Source organism: Zootoca vivipara, chromosome 1 (assembly GCF_965207765.1).
Source record: "Zootoca vivipara chromosome 1, rZooViv2.hap1.1, whole genome shotgun sequence".
Classification (NCBI taxonomy): Eukaryota; Metazoa; Chordata; class Lepidosauria; order Squamata; family Lacertidae; genus Zootoca; species Zootoca vivipara.
The window spans coordinates 54,148,205-54,173,409 of NC_142582.1; the positions used below are offsets into that span (position 1 = coordinate 54,148,205).

Here is a 25,205-nt window from a genome sequence, read left to right on the forward strand (position 1 = left end):
ACGAATTAAGTTCTTAACGAGAGGTACCACTGTACAGTATTGCTTACTCTGCATCCAATGCACTCCCACTGCTAGTTTTGCAGCCACATTCACACAGCTAGCCACAATCTGTATTGATCCCGATGTCATGAATCCCATATAGAGATGTCACGCAGGGGGTGGTCAGACCCTGGGGAGGTTGCTAGTGGGATGAGGGAGGCAAAACTGGGTCCCCACTAAGTGTCTGAGCCCAGAGATGAGGGCAGTAGACTAGGGAAAGGAGATCTGTATGCAGGGCAGGGCTTCAGCAGATTGGCAGAGGTGTGTTCAGGGTTCAGTGACTTTGCTCTCAACCTCAACTTTTGCCTCCTTCTCTGCACAATAACTCTTAGCTGGGCTCTTCCCTCCACTGCAAAGCTCTGCTCCCAAAGCACAGCTGGATCCTAGCAACTGGTTGCAGCTTTTTTTTCAGTTAGACTGTGTACAGTATACCCTGAAAGCACATAGAATCAAGAGTGTTGTAGAGTTGGAAGGGACACCGAGGATCATCTAGTCCAACCCCCTGCCATGCATTCAAAGCAGATTCAAAGAATTCAGGGCACTGCAATTCACCCCTCACACAGATCTCTCCCTGCCCCCAAACCCTGCTTCCTAATCCGGAATCGGATCCTCCTGATAAGAGCTGGTTGTGGTCCAGCATCGATAAGGACAACGGAGCTCACTCAGCGTCCGCAGATGTACAGAAGGCAGTCTGCTGTTGTTTTTTTAACTTGGCAGGTGAAGTCCTGGTAGCACTGAAACCAACAGAATCTTCGTTCCCTGGGGCTAAGTTTTGATCCACCTTGGCTTGATGACTTAGCCACGTTGGAGGCGCTCTTTCTGGGCAGGATCTGGGTGGCTCCTGCCCCTTTAAGAAAGGGCTGCTGCTGCTGCTCCAGGCATGACTCAGCATTCTCCCTAGGAGGCCGAGCTGCTTTCTTTGGCTCACGGAAATTTCCGACATTGAGTACAACGCGGGACGGGATCCTCCTCCTCCGCTGGGCTTCTGCTGGGGGCACGAGAAGGCGACACCTGCTAGAGCTTCGTGATCCTATTTCCCACTTACCCGAGAGTAAGTCCAGTGATTTCAGTGGGGCTTCAGTGCTTAGGTTCGCGCGGTTAGCCCCCTCCCCAGCATGCAATAAATAAATAAAAATGCCTGTTTAGCGTGGATGGCGGAGGGAAGGGAAGGAAGGGGGCGTGCCAGTCCAACTGATCTGCTTTGTCTTTTCTTCATATTTTTTTTAGTGCCTGGAAAATATACGATCACCTATTTCCCCGTACGCGGTGAGTGCAAAATCACATAACTAAAGACTTGGATGAATTCATTGCCCCCCCAATGGGTTTGGATTCCTCTTTAATAGAGGAAAGTGTTGCGGGAACATCAGAATAATGCATGTACTGTCCGGTCGTCGCATATTCATAATTACTCGAAAGCAGCTTTGTTTGACCTCGGTGAGGTTTGCTGTACAGCACGCATGTCCAACAGGCAGATTGTGATCTACCGCTAGATCACTAGATGTCTGCAGTAGATCACTGGTAGATCATTGGCTCCCCCCAAAGAAGCTGAACAACTGTGGCTACCCTAAAAAAAAGCTCAACATTTTACCTCCTCCCTGAACAAACTCAACAACTTTGACCTGAATCCCCCCCAAATCGGTCTTCCTCCTTCCTAAAACAAGTTCAACAACTTTGACCTGAACCCCCCAAAAGGGGGTAGATCACTGCCAGTTTTTAACTCTGTGAGTAGATCGCAGTCTCTTGGGAGTTAGCCACCCCTGCTGTACAGGAATGCAAGGGATTACACTTCTGACCTTGAGAGAAGCGTTTTTGCAGGCGAGATTGAGATCTCTAGATTGAGACAGGGGGTGAGAAAGATTGCAGACCCGAAGAAATCATCAGTGGAGGAGCTCATGATTTTTCGCTTTGGAATGGTTTTCTGGAAGTGGGCAGGGTGAGAGAGAAGATGGAGGGTGCTTCCTAAAGCACAGTGGCCAGACCTCAGGCACCTTGTGAGAATTAACAAACCAGTGTGCTGTGTGTTCACACCTGGTGATTTGGGTTTCTGCCTCTTCTAGGGCGCTGCGAGGCCATGAGGATGTTGCTGGCTGATCAGGGACAGGAGTGGAAAGAGGATGTGGTAACCATGGAGATTTGGACCAAGGGAGACCTCAAGAAATCTTGTGTGAGTATAAGTAGTAACCTCTGGAGTTAGGATTTGGGGTTTGGGGGGGGCAGTGAGTCCTGTTCTTGTGAGAAATGGGTTTTCCTAGGCCCTTCACACTGGTCCTTTGCTCCTCTGTCTACACACTGGAAGCTGCAAGCCAACCGGGCCCCTCTCTCACTGAGAAATAGGTATGGGGTGTCCAGCCACTAACCTTTCTGCCTTTCCTCCCCTTCCTCACCAGGTCTTTGGCCAGCTGCCTAGATTTCAGGATGGAGACTTTCTGCTGTACCAGTCCAACGCGATCCTGCGCCACTTGGCAAGGAATCACGGTGCGGTTGGTGATAGGCAGGGGTGCAAGTAGAAGTGGAATGTGTGGACCTGGGTTTATGGCAAATCTGTGCTGGTTGCCTTTCCAAGGGAATGCTGCATGCATATTTGCATATTGAGGAGATGTGTGTCTGTAAATTTGCCCCGGGGGGGGGGGGGGGTCAGCAGGGGAATAGATGGCAATAGTGGTGGTAACAGAAGCTAGCACTGATTTGTGTTCACCTGTGATTTGGGTGTTTATTTTGATGTGTGTTAGTTGTAAGGTAAAGGTAAAGGGACCCCTGACCATTAGGTCTAGTCGCGGATGACTCTGGGGTTGCGGTGCTCATCTCGCTCTATAGTGCGAGGAAGCTGGCGTTTGTCCGCAGACAGCTTCCGGGTCATGTGGCCAGCATGACTAAGCCGCTTCTGGCGAACTAGAGCAGCACATGGAACCGCCGTTTACCTTCCCGCCGGAGCGGTACCTATTTATCTACTTGCACTTTGATGTGCTTTCAAACTGCTAGGTTGGCAGGAGCTGGGACCAAGCAACGAGAGCTCACACCGTCGCGGGGATTCGAGCCGCAGACCTTCTGATCGGCAAGCCCAAGAGGCTCAGTGGTTTAACCCACTGCGCCACCCGCGTCCCGTGTTAGTTGTACACCACTTTAATATTTGAATGATACAAGTATTTTTCTAAGTAAATAAATACTAGCCATAAGTCCTGACAAAAATAAAAGCATAAAGTAATAGGGAAGAAACTAGAATCAAAAACATAGAGCTATATTAAGTGACAATCCACAATGGGTAATAAATTAAACAGGAAATCAAAATTGCATTGGGGCCGAGATCCTTCACTACTTGAAGGCAGCATTTGGGGGGGAATGGGGTACAGTTGGCAGTTGTTTTGTTTTTTTAAATATCCCCCCTCAAGAAAGCAGCAGATAGATTAGAGCTCTTGCTCTGTGTGCAACTATCCTGTGAGAGAGTCTGGATAGTAATTTGAACGTTCCCTCACCGACCCTTTTTCTTTGCTGCTCAGGACTCTATGGTCAAGATGCCCGTGAAGCGACGCTGCTGGACATGGTGAATGATGGAGTGGAGGACCTGCGTATTAAATATGGCCGCCTCATCTATCAAAACTATGTGAGCTTGGGTGTGGGAGGGGTTGAGTTTGCTTCCATACACTGGAATTGAGAGCTCTGTCCCCTTAATAGACTCTTGAAATATCTAGGTGGGGTGATGGAGAGATGTATTTTTTTAAAAACAAAAACAAAACACAAACAAACTTTATTAAACAAATTTCACAAAATTATACAACAATATACAAGAATTTTTTTAAAAAAAATAGATTTCCGATTGTTCTCAGAAAAACTATATTATTTACACTGTATCATATTATTATATTATTTTCTTAAGTCTTTTGGAAAAAGAAAAAAAGAAAAAGAAAAAAAGAGAAATTAAATAGAAACATTAAATTTACATAAATATTCTATACATTGAAAGACTCATTCAAGATCTGCCAGGAGGTTTTTGCTGTCACAGTACTTTTTCAGATATTCCTTGAATATAATATAATCCACTCTTGATTTACTTTTTGCATCGAATGCCCTCTTACCTTCCCTGTCATTTTTGCCATTTGCAGATATTCTAACAGTTTAACGTGCCATTCTGATTTTGTAGCTATAATTCCATATTCCCAATACGTTGCAATTAAAAATTCTGGCTGCAGATGTCACATACATAAAGAGTGGTCTTTTTAAATTTCATTTGACGTTATCCCTAGTAAAAGGCAGGTTCCTTGCTTCCACTGCAATGAGTCGTGTCAGCCAGGCTCGGAGCTCTCTTCTAGCAGAATGGAAGAAGCAACGAGGCTTTTCTCTATCTGATTATTGTACCTTGACAGGAGGGTGGCAAAGCTGACTATATTAAGGCCTTGCCAGGAGAGCTGCGTCCTTTTGAGAACCTTCTGGCTCAGAATGATGGTGGGAAGACCTTCATTGTCGGCAAACAGGTAAGGCAATCTGCCTGCTGGAGATCCAGTCTTGGGTTGGTCTTGTCCAATAGGGGGTTTCACATCTCAGGAAAGATTTTTCATGGAAACCCCTGCTAAAAGAAGGGGCGGGGAGGCTTCGTTTTACTAGCACATTGCAAAGTGCTTTGTAGTGCTGTCTTCGGGTCTTCAAAGCATATTGCACCTGATATCGTTGTGATGACAGGTGAGTGACAAGATGGCCAATTTGGCCAGGAGGATGATCCTGATAAGGATCCGTATGCTTGCTATAACTCTTTGCTTCATCAGCTTGTACTTTGTTTTCAATCCTCCATCCAGAACTGTGCCTAGTCCACGGTATATATTTTTTACAAATCAAAGCTAAGGGTGCAAAGGAAGAATTTTGAGTGCACATTTTGAGTGCACTCAGGTGACATCAGGCAATTGACAGATGGGCAGGCCTGCCCAACCTGTCCAATGTGGCATGTGAAGGATGGGCTAGTTCACCACCCCTGCTGTAAATTAAGTTTTGTCACTCAACAGCAGGTTTGCGAGAGCCCTCGGTAAAAGTGGCCCCTAGTAGACCACCTCCTCAACCAGTGGGCCTTCCTGCCAGGACAGAGAAAAACAATATTCTGCAGTGGTCCCTGCAAGAGGACTGGGGCCCTAGCAGTTGCCCAAAAGTGCCAGGGGCTGGTGCTGATTCTGCCCAGATATCCACATTCTGTGACCAATAAATGATGTATTCCGGGATCTATGTAAATTATGCATGTTGTGTCAAGGGAGGGGCAAAAATCAATGCAGGCCACTGAAACCATGTCCCTAGTTACCAGAACGTTATGTAACCACTTACTCAGGCTACTGAGATTTTGCTATTTGTTGCCTGTATGTTTCTCACCATAGCCATAAGAACTAGAACATTTGCTTTTTTTTAGTGCTTTCATGTTTTTATTTAAAATGGGGCGTTTTCAAAATTATAGGAGTGGAAAACAGTTGTTTGGGACCTCTATTCGCACTATTCAAAACTTGACAGAACTGCTTTTAAAAAACAGTTTAAAAGAAAACTGAGATTCTGTACCCAATTCTGACTTCTGTGCTTTCCTGCAATCCCACAGAATTACTGCACACACAAAATCCTGCCTCTCTGCTTTAGGAGGTGTGCAGCCAAAAATGTGGTAGAGATTATCCCTGCAATGGCTTGTCTAGTATTCAGTTCACATGCGTGCTCTGGTGTGTTTTACTATAGTATGCTGTGACACACCCACACCTTGTGAATTTCCCCCTGCTTAAGCTACATCTAATGTATTGAGGAATGATGGTGTTTTATACTTGACTGGCCCTTTCTCGCTCGCTCTCCTGCTGACACCTGCCTCTTTTGTTTTATTCTTCCTCCAGATCTCCTTTGTTGACTACAACCTGCTTGATTTATTAAATGTGCATTTGGTCCTGGCCCCTGACTGCCTGGCTTCCTTACCCCTGCTGGCTAGCTATGTGCAGCGGCTCAATGCCCGACCACTCCTCAAAGCTTTCTTGGAGTCTGATGCCCACAAGCAGCGCCCCATCAATGGGAATGGCAAGCAATGAAATGGATTCCTTCACCAAGATGCAGCTTTTCTGGTGACCTCTGGGTGCTTTGTAGTTTTGTATACACTGATGTTAATGAAGCTAGTTTCAATAAAGAGTTCTGCACATCTTTGCTTGGTAGGGAAAGTAACTAAATTCAGCAGAAGCCCACTTCAATCAAGAGGAGATGTGATTAGTTTGCTAGAGCCAAGTGTCTTATTATACTTGTTGTGGTTACTATTGTTATTTGTTAAATTTATATCCCATTTTCCCCTCCCAAACGAACCCAGGGCGGCATATATAGTGAAGCCATAAACTAGGATTTATAGCTCTTGTAGCTTCAGAAGTGCAGCACAAGACAACTAAGGGTGAACATAGGCAAGATTTGATCATAAATCTCCCACTTTAAAAAGTACGGTAAATGCAGGAGCTCCTGCCTTTAGATGAAGGCTGGGGGGTGATTATTCCCCCCCCCCCAAAAAATGTTTTCCCTCTGATCAGAATCGGAGTCCCATAGCTCTGTTCACCCCTTTAAAAGTTATAATAATATACTATTGGCCACTTCATCTCAATGCCCTCTAGCTCTCCACTTCCCACCTTTTGATCTTGGTAATTTCCAGACAGGTAGCCACAATGGTCTTCTACAGCAAAAGTTTGGTGGCTCATAAGCTTTAGTGAACTAGATCTCACTTCATCAGATGCAGAGGAAGTGATCCTCTGTTGTAGGTGTGTGCATATATTGCCATGCCCTGTGGCTGAGAGATTTTAGCCTGCGCTGCATTTTGTGACAGCAAGTTGGTAAAATGGCTCACTGCTCAATCAGGTTAGATGTTCTCTGAATAATATTGGGGAAACAGCAGGCACAAGATCCCATTGGGCCAATGTGATTCAAATCCCTGTTCCATTATGAAGCTCCCTGGAGTGCCTTAAGCACATCACTTTCTTAGCCTATGGCATGTTATAATGAGGGTTGTAATTCTTTTGTACACTGAAGTTTAAGAATAAAACAAATTACATTAAATTAGATTGTGTTATACAAAATGGTGCTCCTTTGCTGGAAACTTTTCCCTGGCTTGTGCTTAGGGAGCGGGTGGGTGCTTAGGGTAATCTTCTCATCTATGCTGTCATTTGCTCTAAGCTGAGCCAGGAGGCTTGAAGCAAGATAAGTGTGCTCATTAACTTATTGAGGGTTAAGATGGTTGCTTTGATCCAGAGGTCTGCCAATGCTCAGGGTGCTCTTCTACTCGTAGCTCTGGGTCATGGAATACTTTCTCTTTCCAGAAATGACAGAGATGGAGTTAGGTACAGGATTACAGTCACAGGGTCATGATTGCTCTCGTGGCATGTGAAGGCTTTCTCCCAATCTTGTGAAATAGTTATCCACCCAATGGTTGTGTGTGTTTCTCAACCTTCTATAGAGGCATCCAGGCAGAGATTTGCAACTCAGAAAAGTTCCCTTTCAACTTCTGGAGCTGCATAGAGGCTGCTGCGATGTCTGTCACCCAGAGTCACATGCTCTTGTTCTTCCCGATGCATTTTGCTCCTGGAGGCGAAAGGCAAGATGGTGTCCCCTTCCCCCACCCTTCCACATATAGAACTTGGCAGTTGAATCTCAATTCGTTACTGGCAATGGGACAACTTTATCCACCTGAAGTCCACAGGCTGACTTGTGAAGACAGGTCCCATGATACACACAGCTTAGTCCTCCAACCCCTTGTTCACTGTTCTCTTGCAGGGATGCTTGGCATCTGCTGTGCCCACTGTATCCTCAAACGAATAACTGCAGTGCAGCAATGGTGGCACCAATGCCTTGTGTGAGCAGAGCAATGCAGGGGCACATGTCGTGTCTGCTGGAGGGTGTTGTGAGCTATCTGTCTCCCTCTCTGCCTGTCGTCTTGGTCAGGTGCCTTTGCCAACAGCATGTCTATAATGTAAGAGGGCAAGCAGATAAGACAGGCGGACCACCTCCCCAGTAATAAGCAGGTGCTGTTACAGTTGGGGAAAGGATGAGACTAAGGAGGATGAGAGTGGCTGGGGACTCTGGAGAACCAACTGGGGGGGGGCAGCAGTTGTCTCCCCCTAACAACTGCTGCTTGAGATGACCACTTTACACTTCCAGTAAAGCCAGTGTGGTGTACCGGTAGTGGTTAAGAGCCGTAGACTCATAATCTAGAGAACCTGGTGCGTGTCTTCGCTCCTCCACATGCAGCTGCTGGGTGACCTTGGGCTAGTCTCACTTCTTTGAAGTCTCTCGGTCCCACTCACCTCATAGAGTGTTTGTTGTGGGGGAGGAAGGGAAAGGAGAATGTTAGCCGCTTTGAGACTCCTTCGGGTAGTGATAAAGCGGGATATCAAATCCAAACTCTTCTAATTGGGAGCGTCTACATTGCTTTTTTAAAATGAGTGCTGGGAAGGCATCTTGCAGCTTGTCCCTGCTGCTGTGCTAACCTGCAGCCCATTCCAGTGTAATGAGATCATTCTTCTCAGACCAAGAATCAACAGGATCAGAGAGATCAGCTGCGTAATCCTCCTCCTGGCAGCACAACTGCAACAGCTGTTTGAAAATGAGGCAAACTGGCAAAAGCCAGGACATTTGGGAATAGAAGGAAATAGAAAGCTTGGGAGCCCTTCGTTCTCTCCCAGTTAGCCTTTGTCCATTTGGTTGTCCTATCAGCGCCAGCCAGCGTGCTGTAGTCTCAAAACATCTGGAGGCAACCAGCAGGGCAGTCTCGAGCAGGTCGCACGCCCTGGCGCTGAGATCGCTCCGGTGCCCTCGCAGGGTGCAGCATGGTTTCGGCGCGGCTTCGCCGCGCGGCACCCTGCATGCCAGCCCGGCCCCCTGGTGCACCGCGCCACCGGGGGTCTACCTAGAGCCAGCCCTGGCAACCAGGTTGCTATGTGATACTCCTTTGTCACAAAGGAGAAGCTTCTTGCTGTACTGTATTACTGGCTAGTACCCCAAATTTGGTACATGCAATCATGCTCTGTGTGCATCCTATGAGAGTAGAAATTACTGAAGAATGAGAAGATACAGAAAAGGGTGAATAAAATGATGCTGGTGGAACATATTACCCATGGAGGAAAAAACAACCTAAAGTTTCTAACTTAGAGATGGGGGAGGGAAGATGACAAATTCACACAGACATGTAGAATGTTGGTGTGTGTTTTAATCTTGTTTTTAGTTTATTGCTGATTTCAATTTTTTTAATGTTTCACGTAGTTGTTTTTTACTGTTTTACCAATAATTTTACTATTTTTTTCTCTTTGTAAATCACTTTGAGGGTATTTTTTTTTACAATCAAGTGGTGTATACATTTTATGAAATAAATATATATATACAAAACTACAAACAGTACTGAGAAAAAATATTTGTAACACTCAAAACATTAACTTGGGGACATCCAATGAAATTTGCATTGGGAATACATGTGCAAATATTTCTTCAAATGATATATAAAGTGCTCTTAACAGATTTATTGCTATAGTGGGTTTTGATGAGAGAGATATTTAGTCTATCCCTGCATAGCTATGCTGCTTTCACTTTCCAGAAATTACACTATGGGGAGCTCTTGGAGGCGAAATTCGTCACTAGAAAGATTCTTCTTCTGCGATCACTGCAGCCGAGTAAATAATTTTTTTTTTGTCCAGTAGCCCGCAAGTGACTCGAGACCAATGCGCGACTTCCACAGTGAGGACGTAGCAGCCAGTGGTTAGAGATGTTCCTCGTCTAGTACTGGATGCTATACCACGTACAGGATTGCTAGTTTAATAAAAGTGGTGCGATCTCTCTTCTCCGAGCACTAAAAATGCTGTAACAATGTAAATCGTGATTCTACTTTTCTTAGTAAACAGACTTTTTCAAAAGATGCAGGAAGTGCGATATAATACTAAACCAGAACTAAATTTAGAAAGAAATGTAGTGCTGGTAATTTTCCTTATGGCAGAATCTTTGTATACCTTTATTCATTTTGAAGCATTTTTTTAGTTCTACTCGAGCGCCCGTTGTCGCTTATTCGGCGCCCGTAGTCCCTTGAACGCGGCCTGGAACTTTTTATTTTATTTTATGCAACCTCCATGATATCGGGTCTCCCGGCTGTCCCTGAGAAGTTCCTGTAACCGAGACGCGGGGCACTTGCTTGGGCAGTCGCGGGGCGCTGATGAACTACTACTCCCATCACCCCCTGCGCTCTGATGTGAGGCCGAGACCGAGTTCCATCGCGCTCTCGTCTCGGGCCGGCTGACGTCAACACGCACCGCCCGAGGCCGTGACGTAGAATCACCGCGCAAAACAGACGAAGGTGACGGGGTCGGCTAGTGTCGCTTCTGGGGGGACCCCGGCTTCCCTTCGGCGCTATGTTGGCGGCTCGGCCTCTCATGCTCCGCGGAGCCTGCGCTCAGGCGCGTCTCCTTTCCGCCGCTGCAGCTCCGGAGTCGGTGAGTTCTTTTCGCTTCCCTCCGACGGGCTGCGAGGGAGAAAGAGGAGCGCAGACACTGCAGGTGAAGGGGCGGGGAGGAGCCGTGAAGAACAGGTCTTGACAGGTCAGCTGCCGCTTCTTGTTCGCTGCAAGTTGCCGTGCCTCGATTCGGAGCGGGGCTTCAGTTTCTCCCTTTTTTGTGCTAGTCTCTTCCCCCCCCCCAAGGTTTAGGATGGGCTCCGGGATGGTAAATTTATCAGGATTCAGTCATTTCTCTCTTTCTTGCACAGGCACCTCCCAAAAAAACACAGTTTGGGCCCCTCAAGGATGAGGATCGCATCTTCACGAATCTTTATGGGCGCCATGATTGGAGGTGAGAATTGAGAAATTGGATGGTGTAGTTTTGCACAATGATGAAAGAGGATTAAGGTGGGACCAACAGTTTTTAACATGGGGGAGGAAAGCCAACACAAGGGGGTGGTGATTAAGTTGGAAAGTTTGCAGGTTGTTGTTGCTTTTAACCAGTAAATTAACTTTTGATTGGATACCAAAAGGATTTTCCAACAGAGCTGCCACATTGTGACTAGGTATTTCTCTAGAGCAGGCATGTCTAACAGGTCAATCATGATCTACTGGTCGATTGCAGGAAGTTCCTGGTCGATCCTAGATCGCAGTCTCTTGGGAGTTGGACATGCCTGCTCTAGAGGATATGCTTTGCTGAGGTGCTGTACAAATTAATAGGATAATTCCAGGTTTCTCTACTTATGTGTTCTGTATACAGGGTCAAGACTGATGATACAGTCCCCTGATGTTAATGTGTATACAAAATGGAATTATTTTGGATAGCTGTTGTTACCCAGTGCTTTTGTCATTTCTAGGTTGAAAGGGGCTTTGAGCCGAGGTGACTGGTATAAAACCAAGGAAATCCTGCTGAAGGGTGTTGATTGGATCTTGAATGAGATAAAGACTTCAGGTCTAAGAGGCCGTGGGGGGGCTGGTTTCCCCACTGGTCTTAAGTGGAGCTTCATGAATAAACCCCCAGATGGCAGGTGTGTTACAAACTAAAGGCTGATTTCGTACTCAGTACCATGTATTTCTGCTGATGGAGGAACTTTCTCTGGAACAGTGGCAATTGCTTCCACGGTTATCTCAAAAACTGCTTTGGGCTTTCAAGGGTTATTATCCATGCTGGTGTTGGGAATCAGAACTTGGGACTCCTGGTTTTCAGTTCTGCCTCACACCTTCCAAACAGTGCATCTTAGTTGCTGGGAATGCCCACCACTACTTTAGAGTCATTTGAGCCTTTGATTTCAAAAGTTGCTTTAGCTAGAGAGCCTGGCTCTGCAAAGCAGCAGATGCCAAAGATCAACTCTGGTCTTCCAATTCTTGACCACTAAAGAACAGCTACTGTATTTTGCACAGAGCCAGTTTAGCACGTTGAGTGGAATTCTGCACATGGACATAGGAATTTCAGCTTTAAGCATCATTTCAGTAGCTGGTCCTGTTCAGAAAGTCACTATTTGCCTTCTTAACCTTCCTCACTGGGTGGTTGTGAGGCTAAAACATTTTTCTTGGTTTCTGACAGATGGGCCGGGTACAAATGTCACAATAAATAAAATGTATTCAGTGCATGCACCTGAATATTCCCCGTTTTCCTCAGGTGAATTACTTGAGGTTAAGACCTTAAACGTCTGCCCGCTGCCTGTGTCAGTACTGAGAACTGGATATAGAGTTTGTCTGATTATCTGCCTGCAGTATTTAGTTTGAAGCAAAAGAGATTTTTTAGTCTTGAACAAAGGTTTACTCAGAGTATACTCATTGAAATTAATGGACCTAAACTCAAGTCATGTTCATGACTTTCAGTGGGCCTGCTTCTGAGTAAAACTTAGTTGAATATCAACCATTGGCTGGTGTATTGATTGCAATAGAAAAGATACTTCCCGATGAAAGTGTTCTCCTGGGATTCTTAATTTTTGCCGACAGGCAAATTCTCCCTGTGTTTCAGACCCAAGTACTTGGTGGTGAATGCAGATGAGGGGGAGCCGGGAACCTGTAAGGACAGAGAGATCATGCGTCATGACCCCCATAAGCTGATAGAGGGCTGCCTAGTTGCAGGGCGATCTATGGGAGCCCGAGCTGCCTACATTTATATTCGCGGAGAATTCTATAACGAGGCCTCAAACTTGCAGGTGAGCTGCTACTCTTGCCACTGTGCAGTTGTGAGCAGGGTTCATTTTCCCTTGTGAGAACTGCTATGAGAAGTGAGCGAGTTGATTTCCCCCTTAGCCTTTAGCATCTTGTGTGCCTGTTGTATTTTTTGTGTTGAAAACCAAGGAGGCAACTTTTTAGGGGTGGGTCTTAGCTTACTCTTGTTGTCTCATTAGGTGGCAATCAGGGAGGCCTATGAAGCCGGATTGGTGGGCAAGGATGCTTGTGGCTCTGGCTATGACTTCGATGTCTTTGTGGTAAGAGGAGCAGGTGCCTACATCTGTGGCGAGGAGACAGCACTTATCGAATCCATTGAGGGCAAGCAGGGCAAGCCACGCCTCAAGCCTCCCTTCCCAGCTGACGTGGGTATGACAACTTAAATGCTCCTTCTGTGGTGGATGGTGTAGATTTGGTGCCCAACCTTGCTGTCAAATTCCTATCTCTGTCAACATATATCTGCCACCCCAGCTCCTTTGGGGGCCTTTGCTGTGTCTCTCCTTTGCACATAACATTTCCAAGTGTGACATAAACTATGTGCTTTAGCTCAGTGGTTATCAACCTTCTGTGGCCTACAGGCTTCTTTGAGAATCTGATGAAAGCTATGCCCCCATCCCACATGCACATACAATTTTTCATACCATTAATTTTAATGCAGTGGGGGGTGGTTCTTTTGTGCCTGGTTTATGGAACCTCCTCAAGGTCTTTGGACCCCATGTTACGAACCCCTGCTCCAGCTGAAATAACTAAGTTACCTTTATCTTACTGGATTCCCGCCCCCTTTACATATCATTATTTATATACAGGTATTAGATTTATCTACCACCCTTCATCACAGGATCTCAGGGTGGTTCACAAGATAAAAATACAAGATAAAAGCACAAAAGAGTTAAAACAAAAACAACAAAATAATAATCCTCTCCCACATTTTATGAATGCCACCCCTGCCACCTGGCTTTTCATCTGAATCTCCAGTACCAATCACTTTCCTTCCCCATTCTCTCTCCCCAGTAGTTAGTTTGAAAAGATTTTTAAAGTCCCCTTTCCCCATTCCGTTTTTAGGAGTGTTTGGTTGCCCTACTACAGTGGCAAATGTGGAAACTGTCGCTGTGGCACCTACCATCTGCCGTCGAGGAGGTACCTGGTTTGCTGGCTTTGGACGTGAGCGCAACTCTGGAACCAAACTCTTCAATATCTCAGGCCATGTCAACACACCCTGTACTGTAGAAGAGGAGATGTCAATACCTCTACGTGATCTGATTGAACGACACGCAGGTGAGAACCAACAGTCCTTGCCATAACGGAGAAGCTATCAGCTTCTTTCAAATAACTTGTATTTGTTACTGAGGTGGCCATCCTTGGAGCCACACCTGATTGTCTCTTGCCTTCTAACTAGGTGGTGTTAGAGGTGGCTGGGATAACCTGCTTGCTGTAATTCCTGGAGGGTCATCCACCCCCCTCATCCCCAAGTCAGTGTGCGAGACGGTGCCGATGGACTTTGATGGGTTGGTGCAGGCACAGACTGGGCTTGGGACAGCAGCTGTCATTGTCATGGACAAATCGGTAAGGCTAGTCCCTTGGCCCCTACTGCTCTGTAATCCTGCTTCATGAGTCCTCACCTTCTTCTCTTACCTTAGACAGATATAGTTCGAGCCATCGCCCGACTCATTGAATTCTACAAACATGAGAGCTGTGGGCAGTGCACACCATGCCGAGAAGGTGAGTGTTGAAGCAGAAGGTCACTCTGGAGTTCTTCCCCAGAACAGGAATTTGGGACAGAGGGCAAGGAACGGATTTAATCTATAAATCCAGACCTCTTGCCATATGCAAGCCTTGATTAAAGCGTGGGGAGGAAAACTGATGCTTAAAGATCTCTGGAGAGCAAAACAACTTTCCTAGGATATTGACAACAGGCCTGTAGCTCAGTACACAAACTTCATTTACTCTGTTTTGGTCCGGCATTGTGCTGTGACTTGATATATGGTCTGTTTCTCCTCTCTGTGACTACCTATCTTTTCATAAACATTGGAGTTGCCTCTGAGACTTTTGAAACCGATTCCCTCCATACAGGTGTTGACTGGATGAACAAGGTGATGTGGCGTTTTGTGAAAGGCAATGCACAAGTGGCAGAGATTGATGCGCTTTGGGAGATTAGCAAGCAAATTGAGGGCCATACAATCTGTGCCCTGGGGGATGGGGCTGCTTGGCCTGTACAGGTAATTCTATCAACCTTCCTTTCCTTAGCTTGTGAAGAATGTGCTGAAGAATCTTGTGGTTTTGGTGAGAGAGTGCATTCTAGAATCTGGATGTGTGATTGGTAAAGGGATGTATGTATATCTAGAGGTGTGTTTTTCTGCTCATTCCTGGTTCCTTCTTACAGGGATTGATTCGTCACTTCCGTCCAGAGCTGGAGGAACGGATGAGACAGTACAGTGAATCTAAGGTGCAGCAGGCTTCTGGGTAAACATCTAACTGAAGTCACCCCTTTATACATTTGACTGTATAAAAAACATTCACATGAAGACAGGCCAAGCTCTGCTTTGGCTTGGGCATTGGGAGCAGTGTGCTTCCTTGATTTGTGTCAGATGGGTGACAGCCTACTTCAGTTACTGTTCTGCTTTGCTTTCTTAAAACGCACATTATCTATTAAATGGTTGTGACTTACTTCTTGTCTGTTGGATACTTTTCAACCATAGGGAAAATAAAGTGGATAGTTGCATCTTATTTGAATTGTTTTATATTTCTTAAAGTTGATCAAGAGCTTAAAAAGGGGGGGGGAGCAATAAAGTGTCTGCCACTGTATTTCTTTGTCGAAAAAGCATCCTTTATTCAAGGCACTTGGATTTATGTGCACACATCTTCCTGCTGAACATATCCGCACCATCTTAAATTCCTCTTTCCAACAAGCAGTAGAAAGAGGTGGTGGGATCCCAAGATCATAAAGTGGAATGCAGCACTCAGATTGTAGAGGTGGGGTGCTATTTTTGAATTGCACCATTGGAAGGGACCATAAGGGTCATCTAGACCAGTGCCCTGCAATGTAGGAATCTTTCACCCAATGTGGGGCTCAAACCCATGGCCCCGAGAGTGTTTGCTACAAGTAGAAATTGAGCACATCAATGAGAAATGTTCCAGCCAAGCTCACTCCTTGATGTAAGAGGGCTTTTAAAAAAAATAGAAGGGAAAATTCAAAAGTTGTACCTCCCATCTGCATACCTCATTCTGCTGTATTTCTAGACAGCAGCACTTAAGAGCTGCATGTTCCTGAAATAAAGCTCCAGTTATCCTGTATGTTGGACTAATAAGGCAGAACCAGGGCTATGTACTCAAACAACATATATTCTCAGTTATGTATGCCATAGCTTTTGATCAGGTCACCTGTTGCTCCATGTAGATATTCCATTGAGCTGTTGAAGTAGGAAGAGTATAGGTGATTTCATTTGGTTTCATTTCAGTAGAAGGGGGGTAGCAGCAAAAAGCCAGGACCCACAATCCTGAGATGAGAAAACATGGGCTATGCAAAGAAAATGTGTAATGATAATCCTTGGGGTGGCACTACTTGTAATTTTCAATATGGCCTAACACAGTTCTAACACAGTTTATTTTTTATATTTTGCCAAAGTGTGTGTAGCAGTGTATGTGGCCATCCTTTTCTCATCCTTATAGCAGCCCTGTAAGGTAGGTTAGAGTTATCCAATTTCCCCCAGGTAAGCTTATTGCAAAATGGGAATTTAGATCCATTTCTCCCTGGCCCACCTAGAATGATTCACTCCACTGCACTGGCTGTAGTTTTAGCTGCTCAAATTAAGCAGGCTTCAAAGTTTTTAATGTGTGGGATGCTGTCAGTTTTCATTTTTAACAGCAAAAAAATTGAAAAGGTAAGAATGGAATCTATTGTGAGTTACAATGTAATATATCGATCTGTGCTCAACAGTTCATTGATCTTCACATTTTTATCATAATCCTGCTTTTAAGGATATAGACATATTTTCAAGTATAGTAAAACAAAAAACAAAAAGTTTTGATCTTGATACAATCTTATCAAGATTTGGTGCTTTCCTCTCTGTTGACTATGGGAGGAAGTGTGAGAGATAAATTCAATAAATAAATTTATGCTTCACTGAAAATGGGAGCAGAACTAAGGATGAGAGGTCTGGCAAGGCTGTGTTTGTCAGCGGTCTGGACCTCACAAGTCTCCAAGCACAGACTAATGTTCCAAGTCTGGATTTTTGCTAAGTTTTCGGGCTTGCATCCTAAATCGCTTAAGGAAGAGGCTCGGGAATCCTTCGGAGGTAGCGGTTGCTTCTTCCTCCAGGCCGAAAAACGAAGGGGGAGAGGCAAGGAGTGCGTGCGGCCGCCTATGTAATAATTCCTTTCATCCGCTGTTATATAAGACCGCGCTTACCCCGCCTCCCTCCCTCCCGAGGACTGGTGTGGGCGGGGGGTCGCCGCAGCCGCCTGCCTCTCAGCCGTGGGCGTGGCTTCCGCGGCCCTCCGCTTCCATTGGCTGATGCGGACGCCTCCGTCCACCCTCGTCGGCCGGAATTTTCGGCAGGGAAGAAGCGCGTCTTTTCACCGAAGAACGCTCGTCGGCGCGGGGAAAGGTGACCTCCATGTTTTTGCCTGGCGGAAGTGCGCCCCCTTCCTCGCTCGCGGAGAGGAGGAGCGTTTCCGAACGCCGCCATGTTGGTTGAGGGGACGGGCAGATGGGGAGCGGCGGGAAGTTCCTCCCCAAGCGCTGCAATGGGGCTCTTCCAAACGCGGGGTCGTTGGGGGGGGGCAGGGGGAGAAGCGGGGTTGCAGCCTTAGCCCTGCTGAGAGCAAAGCTGGCGGTCCGCCGAGGGCTTAAAAGCCGACCTTTTCCTCCCGGACGATGCGCGAACAAATCCCGACCTGCTGCAACGCGCCTCTCCCAGTGCATTTCCCTGCGGTTTTAGGATTTCCAAAATAAACGCATCCATGAGGCGGTGGTTGAGCAGAAGTGCTCAGCCTCTATTTTTAAGCAGAGCTTGGATGGCCATCGGTCATGTATGATGTAGTTGGGATTCCTTCATGGGAACACGTGACTCGGGGTCCCTTCCGACTCTGCAATAATAGGATTCTTCATCTCTCTTCCCCCATAGGTTTTGCTTTCCGAGGAGCGGTGGGGAGGGGGGTGTTGGTGTTGGCAGCATGCCTTTGGTGGGTGTCCTCACCTAGGCAGTATGGCCCTGGGGGTTGGGCCCAGTGACCCCAATCCTTCCTGCTTGGACGCCCAGAGAGATGTCACAAGCAGGCAAAAAGCACCTTCCAAGGGGATCTCCCAAGACATTTTGCTGCCTAAAAGATTGAGCTACAACACCTCCCACTCTACCTAAAGCCAGACAAGTCAAGTTGGCACCTGAGGCAGACAATCTCACAAGTACCTCCTGCCCTTGCAGTTGTTGTTTAGTCGTTTAGTCGTGTCCGACTCTTCGTGACCCCATGGACCATAGCACGCCAGGCACTCCTGACTTGCACTGCCTCCCGTAGTTTGGTCAAACTCATGTTCGTAGCTTCTAGAACACTGTCCAACCATCTTGTCCTCTGTCGTCCCCTTCTCCTAGTGCCCTCAATCTTTCCCAACATCAGGGTCTTTTCCAAGGATTCTTCTCTTCTCATGAGGTGGCCAAAGTATTGGAGCCTCAGCTTCACGATCTGTCCTTCCAGGGAGCACTCAGGGCTGATTTCCTTAAGAATTGATAGGTTTGATCTTCTAGCAGTCCATGGGACTCTCAAGAGTCTCCTCCAGCACCATAATTCAAAAGCATCAATTCTTCGGCGATCAGCCTTCTTTATGGTCCAGCTCTCACTTCCATACATCACTACTGGGAAAACCATAGCTTTAACTATACGGACCTTTGTCGGCAAGGTGATGTCTCTGCTTTTTAAGATGCTGTCTAGGTTTGTCATTGCTTTTCTCCCAAGAAGCAGGCGTCTTTTAATTTCGTGACTGCTGTCACCATCTGCAGTGATCAAGGAGCCCAAGAAAGTAAAATCTCTCACTGCCTCCATTTCTTCCCCTTCTATTTGCCAGGAGGTGATGGGACCAGTGGCCATGATCTTGGTTTTTTTGATGTTGAGCTTCAGACCATATTTTGCGCTCTCCTCTTTCACCCTCATTAAAAGGTTCTTTAATTCCTCCTCACTTTCTGCCATCAAGGTTGTGTCATCTGCATATCTGAGGTTGTTGATATTTCTTCCGGCAATCTTAATTCCTGCTTGGGATTCATCTAGTCCAGCCTTTCGCATGATGAATTCTGCATATAAGTTAAATAAGCAGGGAGACAATATACAACCTTGTCGTACTCCTTTCCCAATTTTGAACCAATCAGTTGTTCCATATCCAGTTCTAACTGTAGCTTCTTGTCCCACATAGAGATTTCTCAGGAGACAGATGAGGTGATCAGGCACTCCCATTTCTTTAAGAACTTGCCATAGTTTGCTGTGGTCGACACAGTCAAAGGCTTTTGCATAGTCAATGAAGCAGAAGTAGACGTTTTTCTGGAACTCTCTAGCTTTCTCCATAATCCAGCGCATGTTTGCTATTTGGTCTCTGGTTCCTCTGCCCTTTCGAAATCCAGCTTGCACTTCTGGGAGTTCTCGGTCCACATACTGCCTAAGCCTGCCTTGTAGAATTTTAAGCATAACCTTGCTAGCGTGTGAAATGAGCGCAATTGTGCGGTAGTTGGAGCATTCTTTGGCACTGCCCTTCTTTGGAATTGGGATGTAGACTGATCTTCTCCAATCCTCTGGCCATTGCTGAGTTTTCCAAACTTGCTGGCATATTGGGTGTAGCACCTTAACAGCATCATCTTTTAAAATTTTAAATAGTTCAGCTGGAATATCATCACTTCCACTGGCTTTGTTATTAGCAGTGCTTTCTAAGGCCCATTTGACTTCACTCTCCAAGATGTCTGGCTCAAGGTCAGCAACCACACTACCTGGGGTGTGCGAGACCTCCATATCTTTCTGGTATAATTCCTCTGCCCTTGCAGTAAAAATGCAATAAATAATCAAGTAACTACGGTACTGTCTTGCTCCCATTTGACACCCCAAATCAGCACCTGGAGGCCACTCTCACTTAGTAAGGCTGCTTCCATACAATTGCCTCCCTCCAGTACAGGGGCTGCTGCCACCACTGATTTGTGTTTCCCCTCTGGGAGGCACTACCTGGCTGCCTTAACACATCGCTGAGTGGTGCGGAGCATGGGATTGCACCTGTGCACAATCCCTACTGTTTCCCACCCAGATAAGGGAAGAGAGAATGAGTTGCCTGCAGCTGCTCTGCCCACTTCTACTTGCTCGCTGGGTTTTGCTCCTACCATATGCTGTGGGCTCCTGCTGCATTACCTGAGAAAGAGGGTGAGTGAGTTGTCAGAGAGAGATGTTTGTGTTTCTCTAGGCCAGGCATCCCCAAACTTCGGCCCTCCAGATGTTTTGGACTACAGTTCCCATTATCCCTGACCACTGGTCCTGTGAGCTAGGGATCATGGGAGTTGTAGGCCAGAACATCTGGAGGGCCGCAGTTTGGGGATGCCTGCTCTAGGCTGTGCTGTAGTGCACATCTTGCCTCTTGGGGAGAAAGGGAGAGTAAGAGCTGCTGCCTTTCACCCCCTTGCATGGCAGTGTTAGCTAGTGGGGCCACCTGGATGGCAAAGGTGACGGAAGAGAAAGGAGCCTCCTCATTTTGCTTGCCTGTGCAGCACTGTGCAGACCCATTCCCTATTGCCATACTTCCCAGAGGGAGAAGCCAGGTGACTAATAGGAAAAAGCGGTGACTGTTCCTTTCAGCTGCCACCTTTCCACATCCACAGGCAGCACCTCGGTAGGAGGAGGTGTTTCTATGCAACATGCAGACTCTGCTAAACCTGAGCAACAGCTGGTTAGCATTAGTAGGACCTCCAGAGTCAGCCTTGGCCATTCTGATGCCCTCCAAATGTTGGACTACAGTTCCCACTGTGAGTGTTGTGATCCAAAAATGTGAGGCTGATGGGAGTTGTAGTCCAACAATATTCTAAGGGCACAGGGTTGGCAAAGGCTGTCCTGATGTATGCTGGGCCTTGACAGCTGCCAAGTTGTGCTGACTTCTGGTTCCAGTCCTGTCCCCCGCATGTGAGCAGCTGGCATTTCAGGGTTGTCTTCAATTTCCAAGTGGATCAGCAGTTTCTAAAAAGAAAGTCCTGCTGTGGATAGGGCCAGAGGTATTATGGGGCATTTGAAACAAAGAGTGCCTGGTGCTAAAGTATTTCAAAGAGCAGCTTGGCATAGTTGCCACCTTGTCCTGGACACGATGAGCAGGACTTTTGGAAAGCTGCTGTTTACCCTGCTAAATTTCTGCATGCCAAATATCTAGTTCTACCTCAGGAAATAATGTATACTTTTATTTCATTTTTTTGCGAGAATGATCCCTATTGAATCTCTCATTCAGAGACATTGCACTTCAGAGAAATTTCTGTCCTGTTCTTGACTCCTTAACTACAGATCTTTCGTCATAACAGATTATCTGCAGTAACCATTTTTGCTAGATCTGAATGACTTTGGGCACAGTCAATACTGCCTAAGGCAAGGCTGGCCTAATTGTTAGGTGAATATACATGGCTGTCCAGGGTGCTGCTGCAGCATTACTTATATTTGTGGGTAGCTGCTTAAAAAACATATAAAAGATCTGTGCTGAAGTGGGAGAGGTTGTAGTTTTTTGTTACTGTTTTGCAACCTTTGATTTTGAAATGATTGCAGTTGGCCTTGGCACAGATTTGAAAGGAAGACACATGGCTTCCACTTCTAAGGGCAGTGCTTGTTTGCTGAGTAATACATTTTACTAATTTCCCTCCCCCCCCCTGCCCTTTCCCCTTGTACTCTAGCAGACCCTTGTGGATCACAGCCTAACAGTAAAATCATTACTGGACAAAGGAGTATGGGGCAAGTTGATGGTGTGGGAGGACCCATGTGAATATAAAATAACCAACCTCCCTGGGTGCTGTGAAGTTCAGGATTGAGGCAGGAAGGTCCCCTTCCTTCTTCAGTGCTGGCTGCTTGTTTCCAAGTCAGCTCCTTCCTCTTTCCTCCCTGCAGGGCATTATGCTTCCAACGCTTCGCCACTTCTGCCACGGCAGGACTCCTGCGCCCATAGCCAGCGTGGCCCCAGTTCGTAGATACTTATCCTGGGAAAACGAGCAGCGTTGCCGAGGGCAGCTTGAGGCGTCTACCAACCGATACAGACAAGAAATTGCGCCAGCAGCTGTTTTGGTGCCCCTGTGCTCTGTGGCTGGGGACCCAGCCATCCTGTACACATTGAGGTCCAGCACCATGACTGGTGTGCACAAAGGATCTGTCAGGTATTTGGTAGCCCCATACTCTCTCTTTTTAAAGTAAAATTCCCACCATCCTTTCTGTTTGCTCTTTCCTGGACCTCATAACCCTCCTGAGGTCCCGGCAGTTGCCACAGCGTAGCTATTTCCCTCAAGGCTGCTGGCACAACCTTGGTTCTGGGTCCCCCAACTTTCTGGCCCTGAATTTCCCTTTATAAAAGGATCCTGTTTTGCTCTTGCAGTTTCCCAGGTGGTAAGCGCGACAGCTCTGACCGGGATCCCATTGCCACGGCACTCAGGGAAACTCACGAAGAGTTGGGCCTGCGGGTAGAGGAGGACAGCGTCTGGGGAATCATGAGGCCTATACCTGATAAGGTAATGCCTCTATTTGGGGCAATCTAGAATCTACAAGGATAAACGTACACTTGGAAGGTTTTTTGTTAAGGAGCTGGGACTAAAATTCGGAATGCCGGGGGGGGGGGGGCATTACCTGGAGAAGCAATGATCATGGAGTGATGCGTCAGATGAGAGAAATGAAGGACTTTCTTGAGTATTGCTGTGGGCCAGGATGTTCACCTGAGGGGCGGAAAGGTGTTTGGCAAGGGAAGGCATCTGGCTTGCATGAGTATTTATCACTTTGGAGCATGCCTTGCAGCAAAAAAGCAAGGGGGATGTCTGGAATTAATTGGTTTTAAACTCTGGTTTCCTTTCAGACAAAAATGATGGTTATGCCTGTGCTAGCTAACTTGGGTCCTCTGGAGCGCCTGACTCTGAAGCCTAATCCCCAAGAGGTGAATGAAGGAGCAAAAGCAGCACAAGGACACCTCCTTGCATGTTCTTCTTGCTGGGTTTGTTGCCAGGGAGGTGCTTGGGGAAAGTGCAGAAGGGGCGGTTCTCCCTTTTAGGGGTTGAAAATGTCCTCAGGGGCCACATAGCGAAGTGGGCGTGACGTAAGCAGGAAAATGGGCAATCGACAAAATCCCAGAATCCTTACCCTGTAATTAAGAATCTGTGACTTCACACACACCCCCCAATTCATTAAGAAACAGTAAGATCCCGCACCCGCACCCACCTCTACCCCACACTACTTCCATTGTCTTCCATGGTCAATCCCCCCAAAATTAATTGCATTGCCTTTGGTGGATAAGTGCCTTTCATCCCTGTCCTCATTTAAATATATATATATATATATATATATATATATATATATATATATATATATATAATACACACACACACACACTGTATATTCTGCGTATATCCTGCGTATAAGACTACTTTTTAAACCCAGGAAACCCAGGAAAATCTTCTCAAAAGTCGGGGGTCGTCTTATATGCCGGGTCGTATTTCTTATACGGCGAGTATATTCCAAACTCTATATTTTAACTGGAAAAGTTGGGGGTCATCTTATATGCCGGAATATACAGTGTGTGTGTATGTATGTATGTATGTATGTATGTATATATATGTGTGTGTGTATGTGTATATGTATATGTATATACTGTATATATGTCTGTCTATTATCTATCTATTATCTGTCTGTCTATTATCTGTATATTATTCCATTTCTTTCTCATATCAATTACCACCCCACTTTCTCTTTTTAATCCTGAGTCCCTCCGGTACTTTACTATCCAAATTGCAGCGATTGAAACAGCTTGGGGTGCTCCCAAGTATGTTATTTCTTGTTAATTCCTTCTCCCTACTGCCACTTGCCCTCAGCTGTGAAAGCTGCTGTCCCCACAACCACCATCATTTCCTGACTTGCTCCTCTGCTGCAACAACAGTTGCTGTGCCTTTGGCTGCTCTTGAAAGTGACCGTGAAAGATCGTAGCTTTTCTCATCAACCGAAGCATAACGGTAGCATGTGCTAGTGGCAGTAGCGGGGAAACCTGGCCGCTCCTGAAGCAGCAGAGTAGTGACTGGTGCTGCTCCAGAAGCTCTGCGAATCCAGAAATAAACACACAGCATTTTTTTATTAGCATAGCCATTTTACTTGTAAAGCAAGCTGATTTGTGGGGACTTCTTCCTAGAAACAACACTGGATAATGTGAAACTGGTAACGGGATAGCTGGACAACACAGGTATGGTAAACCTCATAAAAATAATAAATTGCAATATTACCAAAAAAAATCACAAAAATAATAAAATAGAAGAAAGGAGCTGCCATTTTGAGGGGGGGGCTTTGAGGGGCACAGGAAATAATAAAATAATAAAATAGAAGAAAGGAGCTGCTATTTTGAGAGGGGGGCTTTGAGGGGCAGGTAAAATGGGCTGCATATGGCCTATGAGCTACCCCTGCTGTTACGTCTTGCTAGGCCCAAATTGTCTGGATGGAAGGTTTGCTGGAAATGAGGGAGTGGATTGTGGTGATTTCCTGGGCAGCTGGGAGTTGGAAAAGGAACCATTGGCTCTGTAGCTAATCTGGGAGATCTGTGCTGCCCCTCCTCCACCTATTTTTTCTCTGATTTGCAGGTTGAGGCCGTTTTCACACTATCTTTTCACCACTTGTTGCAAGAAGAGAACCAGGGCTACACTAACTTCTGCCTCAGGGGTTCCTACAGCTACACACTTCCTGTCTTCCTGCACGGTCCTCACCGTGTATGGGGTCTCACAGCCATGTTCACTGATTTAACTCTGGAATTGCTGGTGCCAGGGGCATACCGCAGGCGGACTCATGCGCCGGGCAGATTGTGACCTTGGCTACCAAACTGCTCCCCTTTTCTATTTTTGCCAAAGGACTTCGATGCAGGTGGTGCTAATTCCTTTCCTAAGTCACCAGAGTATTTATTTTCAAAACGCAAGTCTATCCACTCTTGTTCGGCACACAGAAATTGGCTTGCCCTGCTCCTGGTGCAATTGCATTTCATCGTTAGTGGTCGGGGAACGAATTGCCTAGCCACTTCTGCTAACAGCTGCTGCCAGACTTGTTTATGAATAGACCTTGAATAAACAGACACCCTGGGAACTCGGTGCAGGTATTTGTGAATGTGTTGAAGACAGAACACAGCAGTAGGCAGTCAAAAGAGATGTTGGTACAGTACTGGACAGTAGCTCAGCTCTATTCAGTAGCACTTTGTTGACAGGTCAAGTTAAATAAGGATTTGCCAAGGTTCTTAGGTGTCCATGTAATGGCTCAGAACTGTGAGCAAATGTTGATCCCTACCTTCTTGTTTGAGGGACCCAGGTGGCGCTGTGGTTAAACCACA

At 46.4% G+C, this 25,205-nt stretch overlaps 3 protein-coding genes across 7 annotated transcripts; all 3 read left to right on the forward strand.

Moving 5' to 3' along the window:
- Positions 1-960: 960 nt before the first annotated feature.
- GSTP1 (glutathione S-transferase pi 1) lies at positions 961-7,071 on the forward strand. The gene is made up of 7 exons (XM_035124245.3): positions 961-1,090; positions 1,267-1,305; positions 2,097-2,203; positions 2,427-2,514; positions 3,534-3,637; positions 4,398-4,505; positions 5,880-7,071. Coding segments are annotated over exons 1-7 (636 nt in total). The 5' UTR covers positions 961-1,089; the 3' UTR covers positions 6,069-7,071.
- A 3,246-nt stretch (positions 7,072-10,317) lies between these two features.
- Positions 10,318-15,391, forward strand: NDUFV1 (NADH:ubiquinone oxidoreductase core subunit V1). Its single transcript, XM_035124232.3, has 10 exons — positions 10,318-10,481; positions 10,753-10,835; positions 11,341-11,511; positions 12,468-12,651; positions 12,847-13,036; positions 13,730-13,942; positions 14,064-14,230; positions 14,305-14,386; positions 14,738-14,883; positions 15,048-15,391. Exons 1-10 carry the CDS (start codon positions 10,401-10,403, stop codon positions 15,129-15,131), a joined length of 1,401 nt encoding a protein of 466 aa, XP_034980123.3. The 5' UTR covers positions 10,318-10,400; the 3' UTR covers positions 15,132-15,391.
- Positions 15,392-17,083: 1,692 nt separating this feature from the next.
- Positions 17,084-24,964, forward strand: NUDT8 (nudix hydrolase 8). 5 transcript variants are annotated; one of them, XM_088664536.1, is made up of 6 exons: positions 17,223-17,352; positions 21,761-22,023; positions 22,239-22,371; positions 22,710-22,787; positions 24,030-24,080; positions 24,472-24,964. In XM_088664536.1, exons 1-5 carry the CDS (start codon positions 17,281-17,283, stop codon positions 24,048-24,050), a joined length of 567 nt encoding a protein of 188 aa, XP_088520662.1. In that variant the 5' UTR covers positions 17,223-17,280; the 3' UTR covers positions 24,051-24,080; positions 24,472-24,964. The 5 variants fall into 5 exon arrangements, with proteins under 5 accessions (XP_034980108.3, XP_088520667.1, XP_088520662.1 ...); XM_088664533.1 differs by lacking the exon at positions 17,223-17,352 and adding an exon at positions 19,782-20,050; XM_035124217.3 differs by lacking the exon at positions 24,030-24,080 and having other exon boundaries at positions 17,084-17,271.
- The last annotated feature ends 241 nt before the right edge of the window (positions 24,965-25,205 follow it).

Coding starts and splice junctions, on each gene's coding strand:
- GSTP1 (XM_035124245.3), top strand. Junction 1,306..2,096: donor CACCTATTTCCCCGTACGCG/GTGAGTGCAAAA, acceptor TGCCTCTTCTAG/GGCGCTGCGAGGCCATGAGG. Junction 3,638..4,397: donor GCCTCATCTATCAAAACTAT/GTGAGCTTGGGT, acceptor GTACCTTGACAG/GAGGGTGGCAAAGCTGACTA.
- NDUFV1 (XM_035124232.3), top strand. CDS start 10,401: ATGTTGGCGGCTCGGCCTCTCATGCTCCGCGGAGCCTGCGCTCAGGCG. Junction 10,482..10,752: donor CCGCTGCAGCTCCGGAGTCG/GTGAGTTCTTTT, acceptor TTTCTTGCACAG/GCACCTCCCAAAAAAACACA. Junction 13,943..14,063: donor TCTGATTGAACGACACGCAG/GTGAGAACCAAC, acceptor CCTTCTAACTAG/GTGGTGTTAGAGGTGGCTGG.
- NUDT8 (XM_088664520.1), top strand. CDS start 19,895: ATGGGATTGCACCTGTGCACAATCCCTACTGTTTCCCACCCAGATAAG. Junction 20,051..21,760: donor TGCATTACCTGAGAAAGAGG/GTGAGTGAGTTG, acceptor TCCTCCCTGCAG/GGCATTATGCTTCCAACGCT. Junction 22,024..22,238: donor GTGCACAAAGGATCTGTCAG/GTATTTGGTAGC, acceptor TTGCTCTTGCAG/TTTCCCAGGTGGTAAGCGCG.